This window comes from Maniola hyperantus, chromosome 15 (genome assembly GCF_902806685.2).
Source record: "Maniola hyperantus chromosome 15, iAphHyp1.2, whole genome shotgun sequence".
Taxonomy (NCBI): Eukaryota; Metazoa; Arthropoda; class Insecta; order Lepidoptera; family Nymphalidae; genus Maniola; species Maniola hyperantus.
This window is the reverse complement of record NC_048550.1, coordinates 5,180,939-5,201,496: the sequence shown is the minus strand read 5'-3', so window position 1 is coordinate 5,201,496 and position 20,558 is coordinate 5,180,939. Positions and strand designations below refer to the sequence as shown.

The window sequence follows — 20,558 nt, the reverse complement described above, 5'->3', positions numbered from 1 at the left end:
AATCCATAGATAGACATAGAGATTACATCTCATTCATCATTTTACATGATGTAAATAGGTACAACTGGTGCCTGACCTCTCGCTCTAATTCCTTAGTAGAAGTGGGATAGCGATAAGCTGTAGGTCTTTGTTATTGGTCTGTGACTTTTCCTTTATCTGTAGTATCTGTACATTCACTGTTTGTAGTCTGTGCTTGGTCTGTGGTCTGTGTTCTTTAATTAAAAAGAATGTTATCCAGGGCCGTAAAATAAATTAAAAATTAAAAAGAAATGGTTTTGCGATGTCAGAATTTTCTGATAAATTTTATAGTATTTTTTAACGCTACGGAATAGTGTGATTTTATATTACTGTAACATAAAATTGTCATGAAATCGTTTTGTGAGAGATGAGTGTCTTCGGGGATTTTCAACGCGTTTGGGTGCAACGTTTTCCAGAGAGTGCTTTACCTGCCGCTTGGGAGGAAGATGTGAGGGCCAATTTGGCTAAACATAAACAGAAAGTAGCTATCCTTAGGGAGGAGTTGGAAAAGGAAGAATTTTACGTTGAATATTTAGAAACTTTACTATCTGACGTCGAGAAGCATAAAGCGATACAGGGAAGTAGAACGGTACCGCCCTCAGGGCCTGACACGAGTGATGATAAGACATCTGATAGCAAGCAGGTAAATCAATGGCTTATCTTACGATTTGTTCAGCAATACAATCCTAGAAAATCTTTATACTTTACTTTTACCCCAAATTTTTAATTATTTGGCGTTTCTCTGTAAACTGGCCAACTCATTGTCTCAGGCCAATATTGTTTAAAAAAGTACAGACTATTACATTTTTCGCAGATAACTTTAAACGATAATAACCTAATCTACCTGTGCTCAGCATACAATATCCATTAAAATAAACTTTCAGTCCCCTGATGTGTCACCAAACCAAAATAGTCACTTCAAATTAATTATAACAGTAACTACGGGAATCAACCAAATTGTTTGATTATCCAAACAAGATCATATCATTGCCAGTGAGACCTGCAAATTTTTTACAAATATTATTTTATAATACTAAGACAGTAAATTAAAGTTTGTCTCCATGTTTTGTGAACACCCCTGTCTATTTTTTTGAATATGTATCACATAGTCTAAAGGTTAACCAGTTGCATTGTTGTGTGTAACAAAACACAAATGATCTAAAGTTTGCACTATTGCCATAAGCGTCAGAATGCGATTTTGCTGCATGAGTTTCCCACCATGGAACTGGTGTCACCTGATAGTTGACAGTAAGGATTATTTTTATTTCTTTTTAAGTACTATATTGATACCTTAGAAAATTGATATTGTCATTGATTTAAAAAAAACCTAAATCCATGTAATAATCTAAGCTTACTGGCATCATCTAGTCCTAATAATATTATAAATGTGAAAGTGTGGATGTTTGGATGTTCGTTACTTAATCGTGCAAAAACGGCTGAACGGATTTGGATGAAATTTGGAATGGAGAGAAATTATACCCTGGATTAACACGTAGGCTAGTTTTTATCCCAGAAAATCAAAGAGTTCCCACAGGATTTTGAAAAATATCAGGTAGTTATTCTATAATTTGAGTTTTAACTTGTATTAGCTGTATAAATAAAAATTTCTTGTGCATAAAAGGTAACTACAAAATAAACCTTAGCTTCATTTTATATATAATAGTATTACATATTTACTAGTTATCTATGCATCTTATGCTGCCTAGAGGAGTGCTTGTACTTGTATTGTTATTATTTATATATCAAGTAACTAGTAATAGTAAGTGTACACATAATATCAAGTTATCTATCTACTCAAGAATACTCAATATGTTATCACAATATGAATGGTTGTATTATTTTGTAATAGGTATAATATATTTCATACACAGACATGTGTATCATCTGGATTTGGTATAGTATGGTCATTTAAAAACCTAAATCCACACAGAGAAGTTGTGTGTGTGGGGGGGAGGGGGGGGGTATCACTAGTTGGTTTTGACATAATTTAGCCTGTATATCATATTTCTAAGTTAGTAATCACACAGTTTAAAGTACAGTAAGGAAACTTGCATATCTGAGAGTTCTTCATAATGTTCTCAAAGTGTGTGAAGTCTGCCAGTGTGGTAGGTTAGGACCAAATCTTTCTAATTCTGAGAGGTAACCCATGCTTAGTAGTGAGCTGGCGATGAGAATATGATGATGATATTTATAAATGGGATATAATAAATCGTGCGGATAACAAATAAGCTTGGTGACTGCTGATGGGATAGGTTAATATTAAAGTGAGCAGTGTTCAAATATGCTTGCAAAAAAATAACATATCTGGCGATAATTTATGGAGTACAATAAATACGTAAAATGAGCTGACAAAAGGGGGAAACAATTATTCAATTCAATTCAAATCATTTTTTCTAAGTAGGTACTATTGTAGGTACTCTTTGAGATTGAAGTTTGAGAAGAGCCCAGAACAAACTCAGCCGGGTATCCTTTTTAGTCTCACCACTTCACAAAATCACTTAAACTTATTAGAACTATCTAAGCTGTTAAGCAACTCAATCCCAAGCTTTCGTATTATTTAAATAATCCTTTACATTGTAGTAAGATTTTTCAATAACATTTTATAAACGATTTTGAGTTTACTGTGTTTATTTTGTTACATAAAGGACTGTGACTCATTATCTAAGAAAAGTGAAACAAGTTTAAAGAGTGATGACTCAATAGAAGCCCTGGAATGTGAAGAGGTCCACTTAAGAAGCAAACCAGTAAACTTTGCTGAAAGGAGCTCTGTGAATCAATGTATAAATGAACTCTCTTCAAACCTTGCGGCCGAGGCTGCTCGGAGACGGTGCAATAGTGAAATTGTACAACGAACTGATATTGATAGTAATGGTAAAATATTTTTGAATATTTCTTTTTGTACTACCTACCTGTATTTGGTAAATTTTTTTAAATGCAAGATAGGCTTGCCCTATGATGATAATCTTGTCAGATAAACGAAGATAAGGTCCAGGTTGAAACTCATTTGCATAGAAAATGTCTATTCACTCTTCTCTTGAAGGTACTTAAGTTATATATGCCAGGAAATGTGGACACATCAGGGTGTTCCACATTTTAACACAATCTTATTAGAAACAAGTAAAAGTTCATTAGATGCAATTTTAAGACTAATGGTTTTCTGCAGTTCTGTGGTTATTCATCATTGTAGTAATTTTTATTTCCACAAAACACACATGACCAACATCCGACAACACGTCACATGCGTTGTGTGGGCTAGGCCAGATAAGTAATTATGTAAGATATTTTAGTCAATTACAGAAATAAATGTAATAAAGTACATCATCCCGACTATCCCGACTAATATTATTATAAAGGCGAAGGTATGTATGTGTGTGTGTGTGTTTGTTATTCCTTCACGCAAAAACTACTGGTCGGATTTGGTTGAAATTTGGAATGAAGATAGATTATACCCTGAATTAACACATAGGCTACTTTTTATCCCGGAAAATCAAAGAGTTCCCGCGGGATTTTGAAAAACGTAAATCCACGCGGACGAAGTCGCGGGCATCTAGTTTTGTAATATTTATAAGCACAATGCTCTTACAATAAAAAAAGGTTTTTATCCATATAATTTAGCTGTTAAATATAGTTTAAATATATCTTTCAGTAGATCTAGGAACAACAAATAAAACCCGTCCAGCATCACAAGCAGGTGATTTTGTAACAGTTATAGAAGTGAATGGTTTGAAAGCTGCAGAGAATGCCGCCAAGAAGTCAGATGATTCACCCCAATCGTCGGAAAGTAGTTCTGCAGAGGCGACAGCTTCTAAAAAGAAAGTGCCACCAAAGTAAGTAATAAAAGTATTACAGCTTTTGTTAAGAAAGATCAAACTATGCAAGCGCATGCTTCCTGGGTATCTCTGAATGGAAACCTCTCGTCTCTCTCGTTATTTCAACTTTCGTGATGCATAACTTGTAAGAATATACGATTTTTTAACAGTCTGAAATACATCTTTTTATTAATTGCTGTTAAATCTCGAATTGTTAGTTTGATTCAGATTGAAATATTCAGACATATATCATTCAGCTTATATCATAAACACCACCACCGCAAAGCTCTAAAATAAAGTGAATCCAAATGTAACAATGATGCATATTCAGGTGTATTAAAATCTCTAAAAACTATTCTTGTCTGCATAGCTTTTGAGTAACATTATTTTTAAGCTTTTCAATTTAGTATGGTGTGGAGATACTATGTGTACAATTTACAACTGGATAAGCGCTTTTAATATTTAAAATATTGTTAATTTACTATAATAAAAATTGAACATTGTTGTAGGCCACCACCAAAAGTGTTCAGCAAAAGAGGCGCATCGTTACCTGAAACAGGTTTACCGGAAGACAGCCCACCTTCGTCCCTAGGACGGAGACTTCGTAATGCTGAGTCAAGGGAATCAATTGGCAGTCGAGCCTCCACACCATCCATTAGTGAGAGAGTTAGTATCCTCGAATACTTTTTACTTGCCTACTTTCCTTTCTAAAGCTATTATTTCATTGCAATTGGTAACTGATTTTTCTGCTACTTCCAATTGTCTGATTGAGATGAAATCTTTAACATGTGTGGTTTAGATGACAATGGATAATCATGGTAAGCTTGTGCCAAGAAAGATGAAACTATGCAAGTGCATGCTTCCTAGGTATCTTTGAGATGAAATCTATTGTCTGTGATGATGGAAATGTGAGTGGAATTCTCTAGTTTCATATGGCATGACGTTCTACCTACTACCCGTGCGCGATAAGTTGAGACTCGCCTGGAATGCAACCCTCCGCCCGCTTGTCCTGTAGCTTCCCCTCAAGCTCCCGTGTTGTACTGTAGACAACGCCATTTTTTTAACATCTTAGTCTCGTACTTGCTTACGTCACGCAACGACGACGCGCTTCAATTTTTGTCTACAGTACAACCACGCGTCTGTGGCGTCACCACCCCCCAGGTCTCAACTTATTGCGCACGAGTAGTAGAATCATTTGCTTGTGATCAATTTTGAGTCATATGGAGAAAGATTTAATCTAGAAAAGGTCATTGATTAGAATTTATTCATCTTGGAAATCAGCTATCGAGTTTGGGACTTCTAATTTACGAGTTAACCCATTGACTACCAACTAGGAGTTTACTAATTGTAGTTGGTAGATAAAGGGTCGTTAGACCCCGTTTTACACAACTACACAAATTGCAAACCCCTATTTTAACTCCTTAAGGGTTGAATTTTCAAAAACCCTTTCATAGCTGATGTCTACGTCGTAATATCTATGTGCATGCCAAATTTCAGCCCAATCCATCCAGTAATTTGAGTCGTGCGTTGATAGATCAGTCAGTCAGTCAGTCCACCTTTTCCATTTATATATTTAGATTATACGGGTTGGCGTTGTGTAAGCGGCAAAGTTTATTAGATTGGCATCTTAGATAAAGCAAGGATACAAAAATTGGAGCAATATTTATTGTTATTACAATATACTTTAAATATTTAGGTATATTGTTATCTTTTTTTAATAACAATGAGTCAATTAAACATGAAAATTTATTATCTCTGCCTAGTTGTCGTGCATAGAATAAATTACACTGTTGTTGAGTTAATTCACAGTTTTCCGTATGCGTATTTCATTCAATGTTCGTATTGTAAACAACGTGAATCAACCAATTATAAAATTAGTCATACAAGTAGGTACATGATAACATGCGTGAATGCGTGTATTATAAATTTTTACGTAAACAAAATAAGAGGAGGTCTCCTGTACTATAACTTCATTGAAACCAACTTTATTTATCAGCCATATCGGTCAAGTGCGAGTCGGAATCGCACACGAAGGGCTCCGTACCATCGTACAAGGAGTCTCAAAAAATGAATCGCTCCAACAGCTGTACAACACTGCAAATTAATTTTTAAATAACAAAAATTAACAATTAATTTTTATCTACAGGTCAAAAGTTACGAATCAATTAACTCACTATCGTCGGAACGTAAACGCTCCGGCGGAGCGGCAACCCCTAGATCCATAGACGAGGAAGTGACGTCCACAACACCCGACCTGCCAGAAGCTTCCGATGATAAATCCGCTCCTATATCATTGGAAAGCATACCAGCCGCCGTGCCTTCGACCGAAGACGAGCCTTATTACGATCAAGTACCGGTCGATATTAATGACGGCGAATATGTTTATATACAAGCAGGTAGGCTAAACCGTGAGACTTCATATAAGTTTAACTGTATATTGCTGTTTTTTTTGCATTGCTATTTATTGATTTTAGGTATCTTGATTTAGCTCAGTGCTCATAGCTCAGCGGGTTTTTTCGAACTATGTGCCCTGCCCTACTTCAGCCTTTGAGATAATATGTCGGTTACTTTGGTTCTTCTACAGATCTCATTTCTGATTTGAAATTTGGTAGATAGGTAGGTCTTATAGCACACTTAAGGGTAAAAATTCGAAATAAGTGAATTTGTGGTTACATTCCAAAAAAAATGTGTTCATGAACAAATAATTAGTATTTTCAACTTTCAAAGTAAGATAACTATGCAAAGTGGGGTATCATATAAAAGGGCTTTACATGTACCTACATTCTAAAATAGATTTTTATTCCTGTAGGAGGAGCGGGCTCGAGTACCGAGGACGGGTCGAGCGGCACGAGCACCTTGCCGCTGAGCACTTGCACCGCGTCCGCGCCGCCCGCGCCTGACTCGCCGCTGTGCGCCACCGCGCCCAACTACGTCAACATACACTACTTCATACAGTAAGTACAATAGGGAACCTATTCTCTGTAGAAGGAGCAGGCTCGAGTACCGAGGACGGGTCGAGCGGCACGAGCACCTTGCCGCTGAGCACTTGCACCGCGTCCGCGCCGCCCGCGCCTGACTCGCCGCTGTGCGCCACCGCGCCCAACTACGTCAACATACACTACTTCATACAGTAAGTACAATAGGGAACCTATTCTCTGTAGAAGGAGCAGGCTCGAGTACCGAGGACGGGTCGAGCGGCACGAGCACCTTGCCGCTGAGCACTTGCACCGCGTCCGCGCCGCCCGCGCCTGACTCGCCGCTGTGCGCCACCGCGCCCAACTACGTCAACATACACTACTTCATACAGTAAGTACAATAGGGAACCTATTCTCTGTAGAAGGAGCAGGCTCGAGTACCGAGGACGGGTCGAGCGGCACGAGCACCTTGCCGCTGAGCACTTGCACCGCGTCCGCGCCGCCCGCGCCTGACTCGCCGCTGTGCGCCACCGCGCCCAACTACGTCAACATACACTACTTCATACAGTAAGTACAATAGGGAACCTATTCTCTGTAGAAGGAGCAGGCTCTAGTACCGAGGACGGGTCGAGCGGCACGAGCACGTTGCCTCTTAGCACTTGCACCGCGTCCGCGCCGCCCGCGCCCGACTCGCCGCTCTGCGCCACCGCGCCCAACTACGTCAACATACACTACTTCATACAGTACTATAGGGAACCTATTCTCTGTAGAGAGCAGGCTCGAGTACCAAGGACGGGTCGAGCGGCACCAGCAAAAAATAAAAATACCATAAATTCAACCAATCACAACAATTGGGATTGTAGCAATGATTGATGCAGCTTTTTCGCAGTTGACGAGCTGAACACTAGAATGGGTGATATAAAATACACTACGCGCATGCACGCACGCTCGTACTCACAAACATGTACGCTCTTATGCGTGCGCGCACACTAATCTTAGGTCACATCGACATAATTTGAAAAAATTACGACAAACTCAGAATCAGCGATCTCAAGTTAAAATAAAAAGCAGCTACAAAGTCACTTGTACCAGACTTCCTGTAACTCTGTGATTTATCTATCTAAATATATAAAAGGAAAAGGTGACTGACTGACTGATCTATCAACGCACAGCTCAAACTACTGGACGGATCGGGCAGAAATTTGGCATGCAGATATCTATTATGACGTAGGCATCCGCTAAGAAAGGATTTTTGAAATGTCAACCCCTGGGGGTGAAATAGGAGTTGGAAATTTGTCTAGTCAACGTGGACGAAGTCGCGAGCATAATGTAGTATTAAATAAATACAATGCAACCCTCGGGCTTAAATACGGCGGCACACATTTGGCCAGTTTGAATTGCGTCGCTAGATGAAGTCATACTTGTACATACATTTTTTACAATAATTAATACATACAAATACGGAAGCATCTCATTTAAAACGGTTTAGTTACCGTGAATTATCACAGTGAAAATAATGTAGTTAGTCAGCCAATTTATTTAACCTGCTTGAATGACAACATTGTTTTACTCGGGAATCAAACTTTTGTTATATGTACATTACATCATCGTACATATTTAAACACCTTCGAATTCTGTATCAGCTGTCCATTATTTTCAAGGATATCCTGGCAAAGTAAAATTTCATCCTCATTAACAACTAGACTTGTCCTACGTCGTTTGTCTTTAATGTAACCATTAGTCAGAAAAGCAGGTATTATTGAAATATTTTTAACGAATAATTGAGATGTCCTCTCAAATTGTCTCAGACAAGCGGGGGAAGGCACGGAACCCAGCGAGACCAGCTCGGAACTAGCTGATTCCAGCGATACCCCGCTGCTGTTGCGGACTATTTCCTCCGACACCGATGCAGGCGCGACGCCACCTGTTTTAAGAAAGCTTCAACACCAGGTCAGTTCATAACTTAGGTCCACTTGCGCCAAATTGCTTACAAACTGGATTTTAGGGTTCCGTACCTTAAAGGGAAAAAAGGAAACCGTCCGATGGTAGAATTGCTGGATATTCTATGTATTTTAGCTCTCTTGAAAACTCTACGGATTATACTAGTAAAGAACTACAGTCGAGTTTTATTGACATTTGCGCGATCGATAAATAAAAATAAATAAAAAACTGATTTAGAATGTACAGGTAAAGCCGTTTCATATGATACCCCACTTGGTATATTAATCTTACTTTGAAAGTTGAAATTACTAATTTTTTGTTCATAAACACTTTTTTTGTGATATTACCACAAAATGACGGTTTTCGAATTTTTCCCTTTACTTGTGCTATAAAATCTACCTACCTACCAAATATCATGATTCTAGGTCAACGGAAAGTAGGTTTCTTGATAGACTCGACAGACAGACAGACAACATAGTGATCCTATAAGGGCCCCTTTTTCCCCTTTTGAGGTACCCTAAAAAGGAGGGAAGGAAAGGAAAAGGCAGTTAATATATTTTTAGAATAAAAACACAAAATAAAATACATTTATTTATTCATTATCATCTCTTTTATTACTAAACTTATGTTCATTTGTTTCAAATAATTTGTCAATTGTATCTTGGAGATGTAATTTAAACCGATCAACGGGTTTGTTGGCCGAACATGTCCTCTCCCCTGTGATAAGGTAATACTTACAAAACTCCACTTCACAGTTATAATTTTGACATCGCGAGTAGTAGCATATTCCATCGGAACAAAATGAGTCGATGTTCAATTTTGTAATTAGTCGATTAGTTAAATTTGTCACATACTGTATAAAAAAGTTTTGAACATAATTTGAGACAATTTCATCTAAATCCAATGATAGAAAGTTGTATGTGGCATCATTTCGGGCTTTAGCATCTGTAAAACAAAACATAAATCATTATGTACATTGAACTAAATTAGAACATTATATGTAGAAGGGCTACGGATATTTGACAACTAGTCAAATGAGCATCTTTTTATCAGACGTCAAAACACGCGCTTAGTATGCGAGCTCCTATGAAATACTGGCATGTGACGTCACAATGATTTGACGTGCTTAATTTAAAATGGTTAAAACACTTTAAACTAACATAGGACGTGGATTTTACGTATTTTGGAAGACCCTCTATGTAATAATCACTGAGAAATAATTTATTTATGATATAGGCAATACCGTATTCAAAAAACAAAAATCGTGTTTTATGAAGTATATAATGTAATTAGATGATGCTGGACCCGTAGTGATTATATTCTCTTTGCGCTGGACATCAAGCTGTATAGTCCGTACAAAATGACTTTTCACGCGCTATTTTAACTCTGGGTCAAAAGTACGGTTCACCTTCAAAATGAGAATTAAAATCGATATGACATTTGATACGTAAAATTAAAATGGCGCGAGAGATGTCATTTTTACGCATTATAAGTAAGTTGCAGCAATTTTTTTTTGGAATGACTCGTCTTGTGCGTATTAGTTACTACGCATTGTTAGTTGTATTAGTATAGTTGCTAAGTTTTATATTAATGACTAGCTGATGCCCGCGACTTCGTACGCGTGGATTTAGGTTTTTGAAAATAATGTGGGAACTCCTAAATTTTCCGAGATAAAAAGTAGCCTATGTCCTTCCCCTGGTTGCAAGCTACCTCCGTACAAAATTTCGTCAAAATCGGTTGAACGGTTGAGCCGTGAAAAGCTAGCAGACAGACAGACACACTTTCGCATTTATAATATTAGTATGGATTGCGGTTTCGGCTACACACAACTTTTTATAATAATATTAATGTTTGAAAAAAATATGTTGAAGACATGAGAATGGAGTTCGATTTTACCTGTGTATTAGTGTGCGTAAAGATCAAACAGCCGCCAATTCTTTGTCTACTTTCTCAGGAACCGTAGATGATAACACTGCTTCTAATTCCAACGGACGGTCTTCAGTACCCTGGACGTTATCGTGTTCAGTAGATGATATTATAACTGTAGGAGCTGTTGATGTTACGATGGGTTTCGATGTCGATTCAATTTCAGGTTCTCGTAGCGGTTTTGAAGTTTGGGAAGATTTAGGCGTTGTCGGTTCTTCCGGTTTAACCTTCGTGTTGAAGCTCCTACATTCGCCAGTGATGTCAGTGTCATACATATTGCATGTGATATTCATGCAACCGAATCTATCACACTTCATTGTGGTACACGTCTGATCGTTACACCATAAAGTCACGTTGTACCTTCCTATCTCTACAGAGTTATACGAGTCAAATCGACTTAATCCAAACCCTTGGCCAGTTTCAAATGGTATTTCGCTGTCATCAGAGCTCCACCATGAAAATGGATACGTTATCCAACCCCATAATGTGGAGCCGACACCGCGACCCTCAGATAAGTCGTCTGTAAGGGATGAAGTACATACAAATATTATGAATGAATGAAATGTGCTGAATCCCTTAACAAATTTAAAATTGACGTCAAAGATCATTACCTATCTCTTTGCTATCATCAGTAACGGCATAGTTTATTATTTAAATCTATATGTGTATATATATCTATGTAGTCTTATGTATGTCTATTATACTTTATTTGTATGTATTAGTGTATTAACAATATGTATTTTATATTCTTATTATATGGTTTAGTTTATTTAGCTATTGGTATTTAGGTTTATTTTACACCACCTCCCATTGTCCATTTGTTCGTTTTTTCCCTAGCGTTAAGGTTGTCTGGAAGAGATCGCTATTTAGCGATAAGACCGCCTTTTTGTACCTACTTATTAAGATTTCTTTTTGTAACCTGTCATTTGTGTTTCTGTGGTGCAATAAAGTATATACATACATACATACATACTTTCATGTCATCCTAAGGCTAATCCCACCGCCGACGATTAGCGCGACTAGTCGAGCTAAAAACTAGAAACGAGCAATGAAAAGCGATTGTGTTGTTGGTTGGTAGTTTAGTCACTGGGCTATGAGCCAGTGTGCTCGTACGACGGGCCCGGCCGCTGGATAGGCGGCTGAGACATACTTTTAATCCCTGCGTAAACTATGCGAGTATTTTGACCCCGTCGCTGAGCGTGTATTTTTTCTTTGATAGCACTTGTCGCTGCGACGAACTAGTGGAGGAAGAATTCTCGCCACAGTCCGCGATCAATTATTATTATTAATGTATTTATATCTTTACAGGATCATATTATATCGATTGTATGTTTCTTGAGCGAGAAAATAGTCGATAGCTATAGTCGCTTCCTCGTCCGCGGTGGGATAAGTGCTTTAGAATAAATTAATATTAAACACGTCCTTAATGTGATAATTTAACATAAAATTGTAGTAAAAACTTACGTGAATATGGTTTACTTAAAGATCCATGCACTACACATAAAACAAGAATAGATACGAGATTCTTAGAACTGAACATGATGCCAGGTAACTCAGCGCAACTTCCAAATAGTAAATGTTTGAATAGTCCCACTTCATCTTTATATAGTTACCTCCGCTATGTCCCTATCTCTTCGGAGATAAGGCAGTTTCGGGAATGTTTACCTAATGAGTTATGAAGAAAGATACCAGGGCACTTTTAATTATCCCTAAATTTAGTTTCTATGATTTAGTTAACTTCATAAATATTTGAAAACTATGCTTTGGTAAATTTACTTTTCAATATCAATTTATGTGTATGTTAAATCTCTTTTTTGAACGCCTTTCAAAGAGTCCGTAATCAATCAAAAATCTAGTATGAAAAGTTTCACATGTAGTTGAATTCTTATCATTACTTTCTGTATGTACTTCGCACAAAATGCAGTTTTCCGTTATGTTTGGGCAAAATAAGAATCTGCAAAAGTGCAGATCATTTTTGCAATACGTCAATGCTTTTAATCTCTTTTGCGGCAGTAAGTTATTCTTTATAAAGTTTTTTATTCCCTCCTCAACATAAGTCGAGTTCCATGACTTATATTCATCTTTACTGACGAAATTATCATTTTTGCTGCTTTTAACATATTCAGCAAATTTTTTGTAACTTAAAAATTTATCCTCGCGTATATTTTTGAATGCTGGCTGACCAGTACCATCAAAGTCAATTATTATTTTAGGTGATGCCCTTTTTATTGAAGACCATGGGCTAAAATATATTTCGTCTTTTTTCTGAAAGAGGATACATTATTTTGATGCGAGCCTCCTTTTCGGGAGGTCCGGGGGTCGATTTCGATAGATGGGACGGACAAGTACAAGAGACAGTTGCTCGCTCGTTGGTGCAACTCTCTTCGCTCGGCCAAGAAATAATTTATTTATTTATTTATTTATTTAATTATTTATGTATTTCTTCAAGAATAATTTGACTCGAAACTTACTTGGGCTGTTTTAGAAAATAAAAACAATAAAAACACAACTAACATTTTCGTTGCAAATAAAATTCCTTAAAAATTGCTTTCACTGATTCCATTGTAGTGGTTACAGATAAACAACAAGCCAAGTTTTATCAGAGCTTTAACAGTAGGCAAAATACTTAATGTTTATAAACACAAACCCTTTGTTTGCTTAATGCTATGGTATGGTATGTTTGATGTAAGTTACGTAACTATTATGTAGTTTTGATGTTTTTCACAATTGGACAGTGCCCTAATGAATTTAGTTCTTTACTTATACATTTTGATCTTTGAAAAAATTTCTTAGATGCCGTAAAAGTGCTACATTTAGACATAATACAGACAGTCGCCTTTCCATACAATTTCCCCAACATTTTGTCTTTTAAAATGTCCACTATTTCAAAACCAATATTCGATGGCAAATCCATAATTGATTCCATAGCAGCAACACTGTCTGTAAAAACGAGAACGTTTATTTATACAATCCATTGGCAACCTAAATTAATCCATTATCTTTTTCTATATATAAAAGCAAAAGCTGACTGACTGACTGATCTATCACAGCTTAAACTACTGGACGGATCGAGCTGAAATTTGGCATGCAGAATGCAGATAGCTATTATGACGTATACATCCGCTTAGAAAGGATTATTGAAAATTCAACCTCTAAGGGGATATATTAGGGGTTCGAAATGTGTGTAGTCCACGCGGACGAAGTCGCGGGAATAAGCTAGTTTACCTATATAATCCATTGGCAATCTAAATTAATTCATTATTTCATTATAAATGTTACCTGTTTCGTTGTTTCCTGAACAGTGACCTTTTTGATTGAATCTGTTATCTGGTGTACAAATTCTATGGTGACATATTTTTTTAGCGCAGTTCATAGAGTGACATAAACTCTGAGAGCAAAAAGTTAAAACACCTCTAATATATTTTCCCACAAAGGACATGAATATAGGGGCAACAGTATCCACGTCATTCCAGTCCACATCTCCAAATATTGCTTGTTCGAGTGCCATAGTTCGGTTACTACGTATTTTATCGTAAGTCATGTTTAGCTTCGTTTTTTTCGTTTCTCGTTCCATTATTAAAGCAGTAATATTTTTCGATTTGACCAGAGTAACATTTTTAGTCTCGATTGGCCAATATAATAATTCCATTTCTCCCGCTATTGTTTTATTAAACTTTTTAAGATCTTTTGTATTATTCTCAAAAGATTGTTTATGTGTTTGAGATGCAACAGTCGTCACAGAAGTATTTTTCTCCAATGCTTCACGCTTTGACCGTGGCGGTTCAACTGTGGTTTTGTTGTCTTTCTCTACAAAATCTGTTTCTATACTATTTTCTATTTTTAACGATTCATTTGCATCGTTGTCGTTCTGTTTTGTTATGTTAACCATTACATAAAAGGTTTTAATCGAATCGTTAATATTTTTTAATGGAAGGTCAGTTACTGTATTACTAGTATTTTTAGTTATTATCTCATCATTTTGTGGTTTGATAGTCTGCAGTTTGGGTTCCTCGATTCCTTTGAAAGATTGTTGAGGGTTTGCAGAACTATTCTTGCTGATTCTGTTATTTTCTTCGGTAATATTGTACTCCAATGGATGGTCTTGTTTAATACTATGCAATGTTATTACCTTCTTGCCCGTGTGTTTTTTGCTATTATTGCCAGCACGCGCTTTCTTTTTTTTATGTATAGTAATTTTATGCACGCCAGAATTGTCATGCTTGTTATAATTTTTTTTATGTAAATCTACTGGAATTGGAAAATTTAGGTATGTAAATGGTAGATTTACGGCTGAAATAATTTCATTTGACGGTACACCTTCTCTTTCTGTAGTTTTCTCTTGATTGCGATACTTTTGTATTGAACGTAAAAGGTCAGATAATATTTTAGGCAATTGAACATCAATTTTAATGCGTATATTAAGTTTGTCTTCGTGACCATTATTTATTTTATTTTGTAGTCCATATTTTGAAGTTTTAGGAAAGCTTTCTATGAGAATATTCTGATGATCATATCTATTTAAGTTTCTAGTGGGCAGCGAATCAGTCATAATAAAACATTGTTTGCAACCACACTTGCAAGGAATTTGGTTAACTGTGCAATAGCATGATGACATAGGTTTATTGAGGTTTGAAATGGTGGGAATCTGATTAAGCAACGCGTGTTCGTCATTCATCTGCGTAAGAATATTAGGTGTTCCTTCTTTGTATCCTTGTGGTCGGTCTGTATATTCAGGTTTGTTATCCACGTTAAGTTTTACATTACGTGACATAAATAAGTTAAGCGGTTCGGGAAATGAGGATTGCGGATACATCATGTTGTTGAAGAAATCATTAGAAACGTCATACTTATTTCGCGCACTTTGTTTCTGCTTTGTATATTTTTCACGATGTATTAGCGGGACTTTGTTTTTTCCTTTAGATTTTTCTATGTAATTTATTCTCTGTTTATGTGCTTTATCTAAGTAGTGGTTATATTCTGATAGCAAATCTACAGTATCTTCATCACTGTCGCTATCACTGAATAGATTTTTATTCAACTGAGGATTCTAAAAGTATCAAGTTAATATAAGTTTGTAATTTTGCAAAATGTATTAATATAAGTTAGTACAATAAAAAAGACAGTGACATTTTTAGCTTACCAAATTGTTTTCAAAATCGTTTATGATATCAGCGATATCATTGAATATAATTGCATCGTGAATCGGAGTAAGATCTATTTGATTTATCTCATAACCTGTAAAAGTTTAGAAAAAACTTGGTTGGTCGGTTTCGTACAATCGTACAAGAAATATGTAACACATTTTTTTTTTAATGACCACAAAACAGTTTTTTGATCATCTCTTTATTTTGTGCTATAAGACACTGCTGGCTGCCAAATTTCATGATTCTAAATCAACGCGAAGTACCCTATATCTTTTGATTCCATTGATACCCATCAAGAGAATCAACAGACAATTGACAGACAGACAGACGGGCAACTAAGAGATCTCCAGAGAAAAAAGACCCCTTATAAGAATAAGGGGTCTTTTTTTCTCTGGAGATACGGAACCCTAAAAATGCATAATTTAGATGGTCTTTTGTTATTCTTATTAAAATCTTTGAAGTCGTTTAGTCCGTTATCGCTTTCCTGGGTAATGTGTTTAAAAGTATTTAATCTATGTACCTATTTATAACTCAAAAATGTTTCTTTTCATTTTTGTTTTCAAATGTTACGTATTATTTAATAGATTACTTACTGTCGTATTGCGCTTTGGTAAAGGTTAAGTGGAAAATGCTAACGCAAATAAACGATAGCCACATGATGTTATGTTCTCACTTATGACTTAGGTAACAACCATAAGAAAAATGGCTTTGAAATGAACACTAGTTTAAATGTAGCTAGGTATGTTTACAAACCATGGCTTAATCGCCTTATTAATGCACAATAACGCGATTGCTCGTTAATTGTTATGAAATCAATGTAAAATGTACCTACTGGCAAAAAGAAAAATTCTATAAAATTGTTTTCAGGTTAACTATAATATGCATGTATCTAAATATTTGAATATCTTTAGAAAACATTTAGTCTTACTTATTTTTTAATTGAAATCTCTAAATAGTATAAAACTCAACAGCAGTCTGTGTTTGTCTGTGTATTCGCATATTCTAAACTTCTGTTGTATAGAAGCAGGCGGTTACTTTATGGAAGTCCATGATATACAAGGAACAAAAAGCTTCATCTCAATGTATAAAAGAAATAGGTGACTGATTGACTGACTGATCTATAAACGCATAGCTCAAGCTACTGGACGGATCAGGCTGACATTTGGCATGCAGATAGCTATGATAGATGAGGTAGACATCCCCTAAGAAAGGATTTTTAAATTCAAACCCTAAGGGCGTAAAATAGGCGTTTGAAATTTGTGTAATCCACGCGGACGAAGTCGCGGGCATAAGTTAGTTTGCTATAATTAGCCAAAACTGACAAATCTGGGTCATGTACATACCTATGTGTCATATATTATGTCTGTACTATGTAAATTTTTTTTGCAATTTTGCGTCGTGGAGTCCACATCTGAGAATGCACAGGATATCGGAGTGAAACGTATTGTGTGTGGTCTAGGAAATTTGTGTGTTGGAGTGTATTGCTCGCTTTTCCTGCTTCGTTAGTAGGGGGAGGGCGAGCGGTACATATCGCATTTTGAACGTTGTACCATGCAGATTTGTCTGTTTTGGCCGAGTACAGCCATTTAAGCTTGTTGTTCGGTGTTCCTTGTGTTTCTAAACTTCTTTTGCTGTTTTCATTATTTAGAAATTTCACACGAAATATTTTACACTCGCATATACCATGTAATATAAGACATATTATTAAGCCTACAGAATAATAGACAAGGCCACCCCTGCGAAGCCAAGGAGAATTCAGCTAGTTTAGCAATAAAGTATGATTTTTTCAGGAATCCAATATTAGCAACAATGCGGAGGCCGAGCGACTTACTATGCATCGATGTATCGTCACAAGCATTATAGAAAGTGAAACTGTCTATGTGGAATGTCTCTATGTTATGGAGAAGGTGAGAATGTCTTTTTTGTTTGTATCATTTTATTAATCTGTTATATTTTTTTGTACACATCGAGCTTCTTCTTAGCTAGACTCTCAAAACTCGTAGTAACTGTTTTGATTATTTGTCAAACCTATCGTTACACACTAAATTAAGCATGATTAAATCTATAACTATAACAGTTTGAAAGAATCACTAACTTTGTAAACTTTCATTGCCGAATTGCTCAAAGGTGTCCTAAAAATACACTTGAAAATAACAATATTCAAAAACTTTCATCCATATACTTTAGTTTGTCTCTCAAATTGTGGTTGCGAATACATCACAATTGGGAGAATCCCTTTTCTTCATTAAATGTTTAAACTTTTCGTTTGTTTAACAGTATATGAATGCTATCAAAGCAACACTATCCACCTCGCAACCTGTGATAACCGAAGAGGAATTCGGTACAATATTCTACAAGATATCGGAATTGCACGAACTGCATAAAAATTTTCTCGAGGGTCTAAAGAATGCCGTCGCAAGTTGGGAAGAGCCTCTATCTGTTGGCATTCATTTTAAAAAGATGGTAAGCCTTATTTTCCTTAATATATTTCATGTAAAAAACAAATTGAAAGTTCCTTTTATGGTGTCTCAGATATCCTGTTCCGTGGTTAAAAATGTGACTTTCCGTGAAAAAAAACAGGTGTCTAATCGACAGACGCATTTTTTGGTGAAAGTGATTCGGTCCGATCGATCCAGTCAGGTTCGGTTCGATCCGTTTCTATCCGGTCCAGTTCGATCCTGTGTTGTTCAATAGGCGTGGTCTGGTCAAGTCGGTCTATTCCAGCCTGCTTTAGTCAGTCAATATGAAGAAGTCAAATGTATTAAGCAGTTGCTATCTCGTGTGTGTCTCGCGGAAGCACACAGTGACGTTGTTTTCTCATTTTATTTCCTGACGGCGGAATGGAGATATATCGACGTGTATGTATATATCGGACTGTGGGATCTATAATCTTGAGATTTTGCCTGTAGGTTTTCTAAAACGCATCGGACTGGCTATTTAATTAAAACATTTTTTCAATTTATAAAGTTTTTATTTAAAATTTCCTAGGCCGAAAACATTAACGTATACGGAGCGTTCCTCCACAACTACGGTAGAGCAACGGATGCGGTGCGGCGCCGGTGTGCGAGCTCGCAGCGCTTCTCGGACCTGACGCGCGAGATCGCGTGTCGCGGGCAGCCCGTGTCGCTCGACGACCTGCTGCACAAGCCCGTCGCGCGCGTACAGAAGAATGCGCTAGTCCTGCACGTGAGTTAGCTGCGTTTCTCGGATATGGTGCGCGACGTCGCGTGTCGTGACCATCCTGTTTCTACCAACGATCTGCTGCACAAGCCCATCGTATGCGTGCAGAAGAACGCGCTCATCCTGCACGTGAATATATACTGTGTGCGAGTTGGCAGCACTTTTCGGATGTTATGCGCGACGTCGCGTGTCGTGCCCAGCCTGATTTGACGAACGACCCGCTGCACAAGTTCGTCGAGCGCGTACTGAAAAAACGCGCTCGCCCTGCTCATTGGTACGAAACAAGGCGCGACGGTGGAGGTGTCAGTAAAAAATAAATCTATTAGCAACTATATTACAAGTTATATAACATCATAATATTCCCATTTCCTAAGTTCTAATTCTCTACCAAACTTCTGGACCCAGTGGTCCAGATATCTTGCCAGAATATCTTGGCAAAGATTTTTGGCAATTTAGAATTTGTAGTTATAACCAAATTAGCTGGAATGTCTAAATGTTTATTTCTAGGATCTCATCAAGTACACACCGGCCAGCCACCCCGATCACGCCATGTTGACGGAGGCGCTCAACATGACCCAGCATTTCCTTGACGAATTCAATATCATACAAACAAAATCGATGTTTCCGGTAAGCGTAATACGTTTTGGGTCCCGCATACATATCTGTGATGTGTAGGTTTGTACACGATGCACATGATATTGTATTCACTCAATTATCTGATAGAATATTTTAAGGGTTCTATATCTCAAATAGTTAGGAAAGCTGTGGTAGCCTAGTGGTTAGGACATCCGCCTTCCAATCGGAGGTCGGGCGTTCGATCCCGGGCACGCACCTCTAACTTTTCGGAGTTTGTGGGTTTTAAGTAATTCAATATCACTTGCTTTAACGGTGAAGGAAAACATCGTGAGGAAACCTGCATCCCTGAGAGTTCTCCATAATGTTCTCAAAGGTGTGTGAAGTCTGCCAATCCGCACTTGGCTAGCGTGGTAGACTATGGCCAAAACCCTTCTCACTCTGAGAGGAGACCCGTTCTCTGTAGTGAGCCGGTGATGGGTTGATCATGATGATGGATGATATCTCAAAAGGAAAAACTCCTACTGTCTGTCCGTCTGTCGTGACTGTCAAGACAAGTGAATCAAAACCTATAGGGTATTTCCCGTTGACCATCATGAGACTGGTAGGTAGGACATAGCACAAGTAAAGGAAAAATCTGAAAACCGTGAAACATCACAAAAAATTATTAAATAAATCACATGTAGATGGCGCTGTCCGTCATTAACTTGCAGTGTTGCACATAAAACTGTTATATATTGTACGATTATGCGGAACCCTTCGTGTGCAAATTCGGGTTTTGATTTTACAGTGTGTTCAAAAACGTTTTGTATTTCCAGAACGCCGACCGTGCACAAAGAAGGCTCGTTAAGAATTCTTTTATTGTAGAACTGTCAGATGGGCATCGAAAACTTAGGCATCTATTTCTTTTCAATGACGTTATAGCTTGCGCCAAATATAAGGTAAATGCGAAATAAACTAATCATTTTTAAAATTACTTATTGACATAATGTAGGTTAAAAATATTTTTTACGGTAAGTAGACATGAGCAGAGAATACCAAACTACTGGACA

The 20,558-nt window shown here is 37.1% G+C and overlaps 1 protein-coding gene and 1 pseudogene across 4 annotated transcripts in view; one reads left to right on the top strand and one right to left on the bottom strand.

The window, feature by feature from the left end:
- Positions 1 to 239: 239 nt before the first annotated feature.
- RhoGAP1A (Rho GTPase activating protein at 1A) overlaps positions 240 to 20,558 on the top strand; it is a 29,646-nt gene continuing 9,327 nt past the window's right edge. The window contains exons 1-12 of one of the 4 annotated variants that reach the window (XM_069503679.1): positions 240 to 661; positions 2,664 to 2,889; positions 3,725 to 3,845; positions 4,337 to 4,493; positions 5,974 to 6,223; positions 7,341 to 7,485; positions 8,551 to 8,692; positions 17,544 to 17,660; positions 18,031 to 18,216; positions 18,742 to 18,939; positions 19,441 to 19,560; positions 20,325 to 20,447. In XM_069503679.1, the coding sequence (XP_069359780.1) occupies positions 386 to 661; positions 2,664 to 2,889; positions 3,725 to 3,845; positions 4,337 to 4,493; positions 5,974 to 6,223; positions 7,341 to 7,485; positions 8,551 to 8,692; positions 17,544 to 17,660; positions 18,031 to 18,216; positions 18,742 to 18,939; positions 19,441 to 19,560; positions 20,325 to 20,447 (2,061 nt within the window). In that variant the 5' untranslated portion in view covers positions 240 to 385. Of the gene's footprint in view, positions 662 to 2,663; positions 2,890 to 3,664; positions 3,846 to 4,336; positions 4,494 to 5,973; positions 6,224 to 7,168; positions 7,310 to 7,340; positions 7,486 to 8,550; positions 8,693 to 17,543; positions 17,661 to 18,030; positions 18,217 to 18,741; positions 18,940 to 19,440; positions 19,561 to 20,324; positions 20,448 to 20,558 lie in introns of those variants that run through there. The other 3 variants (XM_069503677.1, XM_069503676.1, XM_069503680.1) reach the window with 3 other exon arrangements.
- Positions 9,302 to 16,410, bottom strand: LOC117989182 (uncharacterized; annotated as a pseudogene).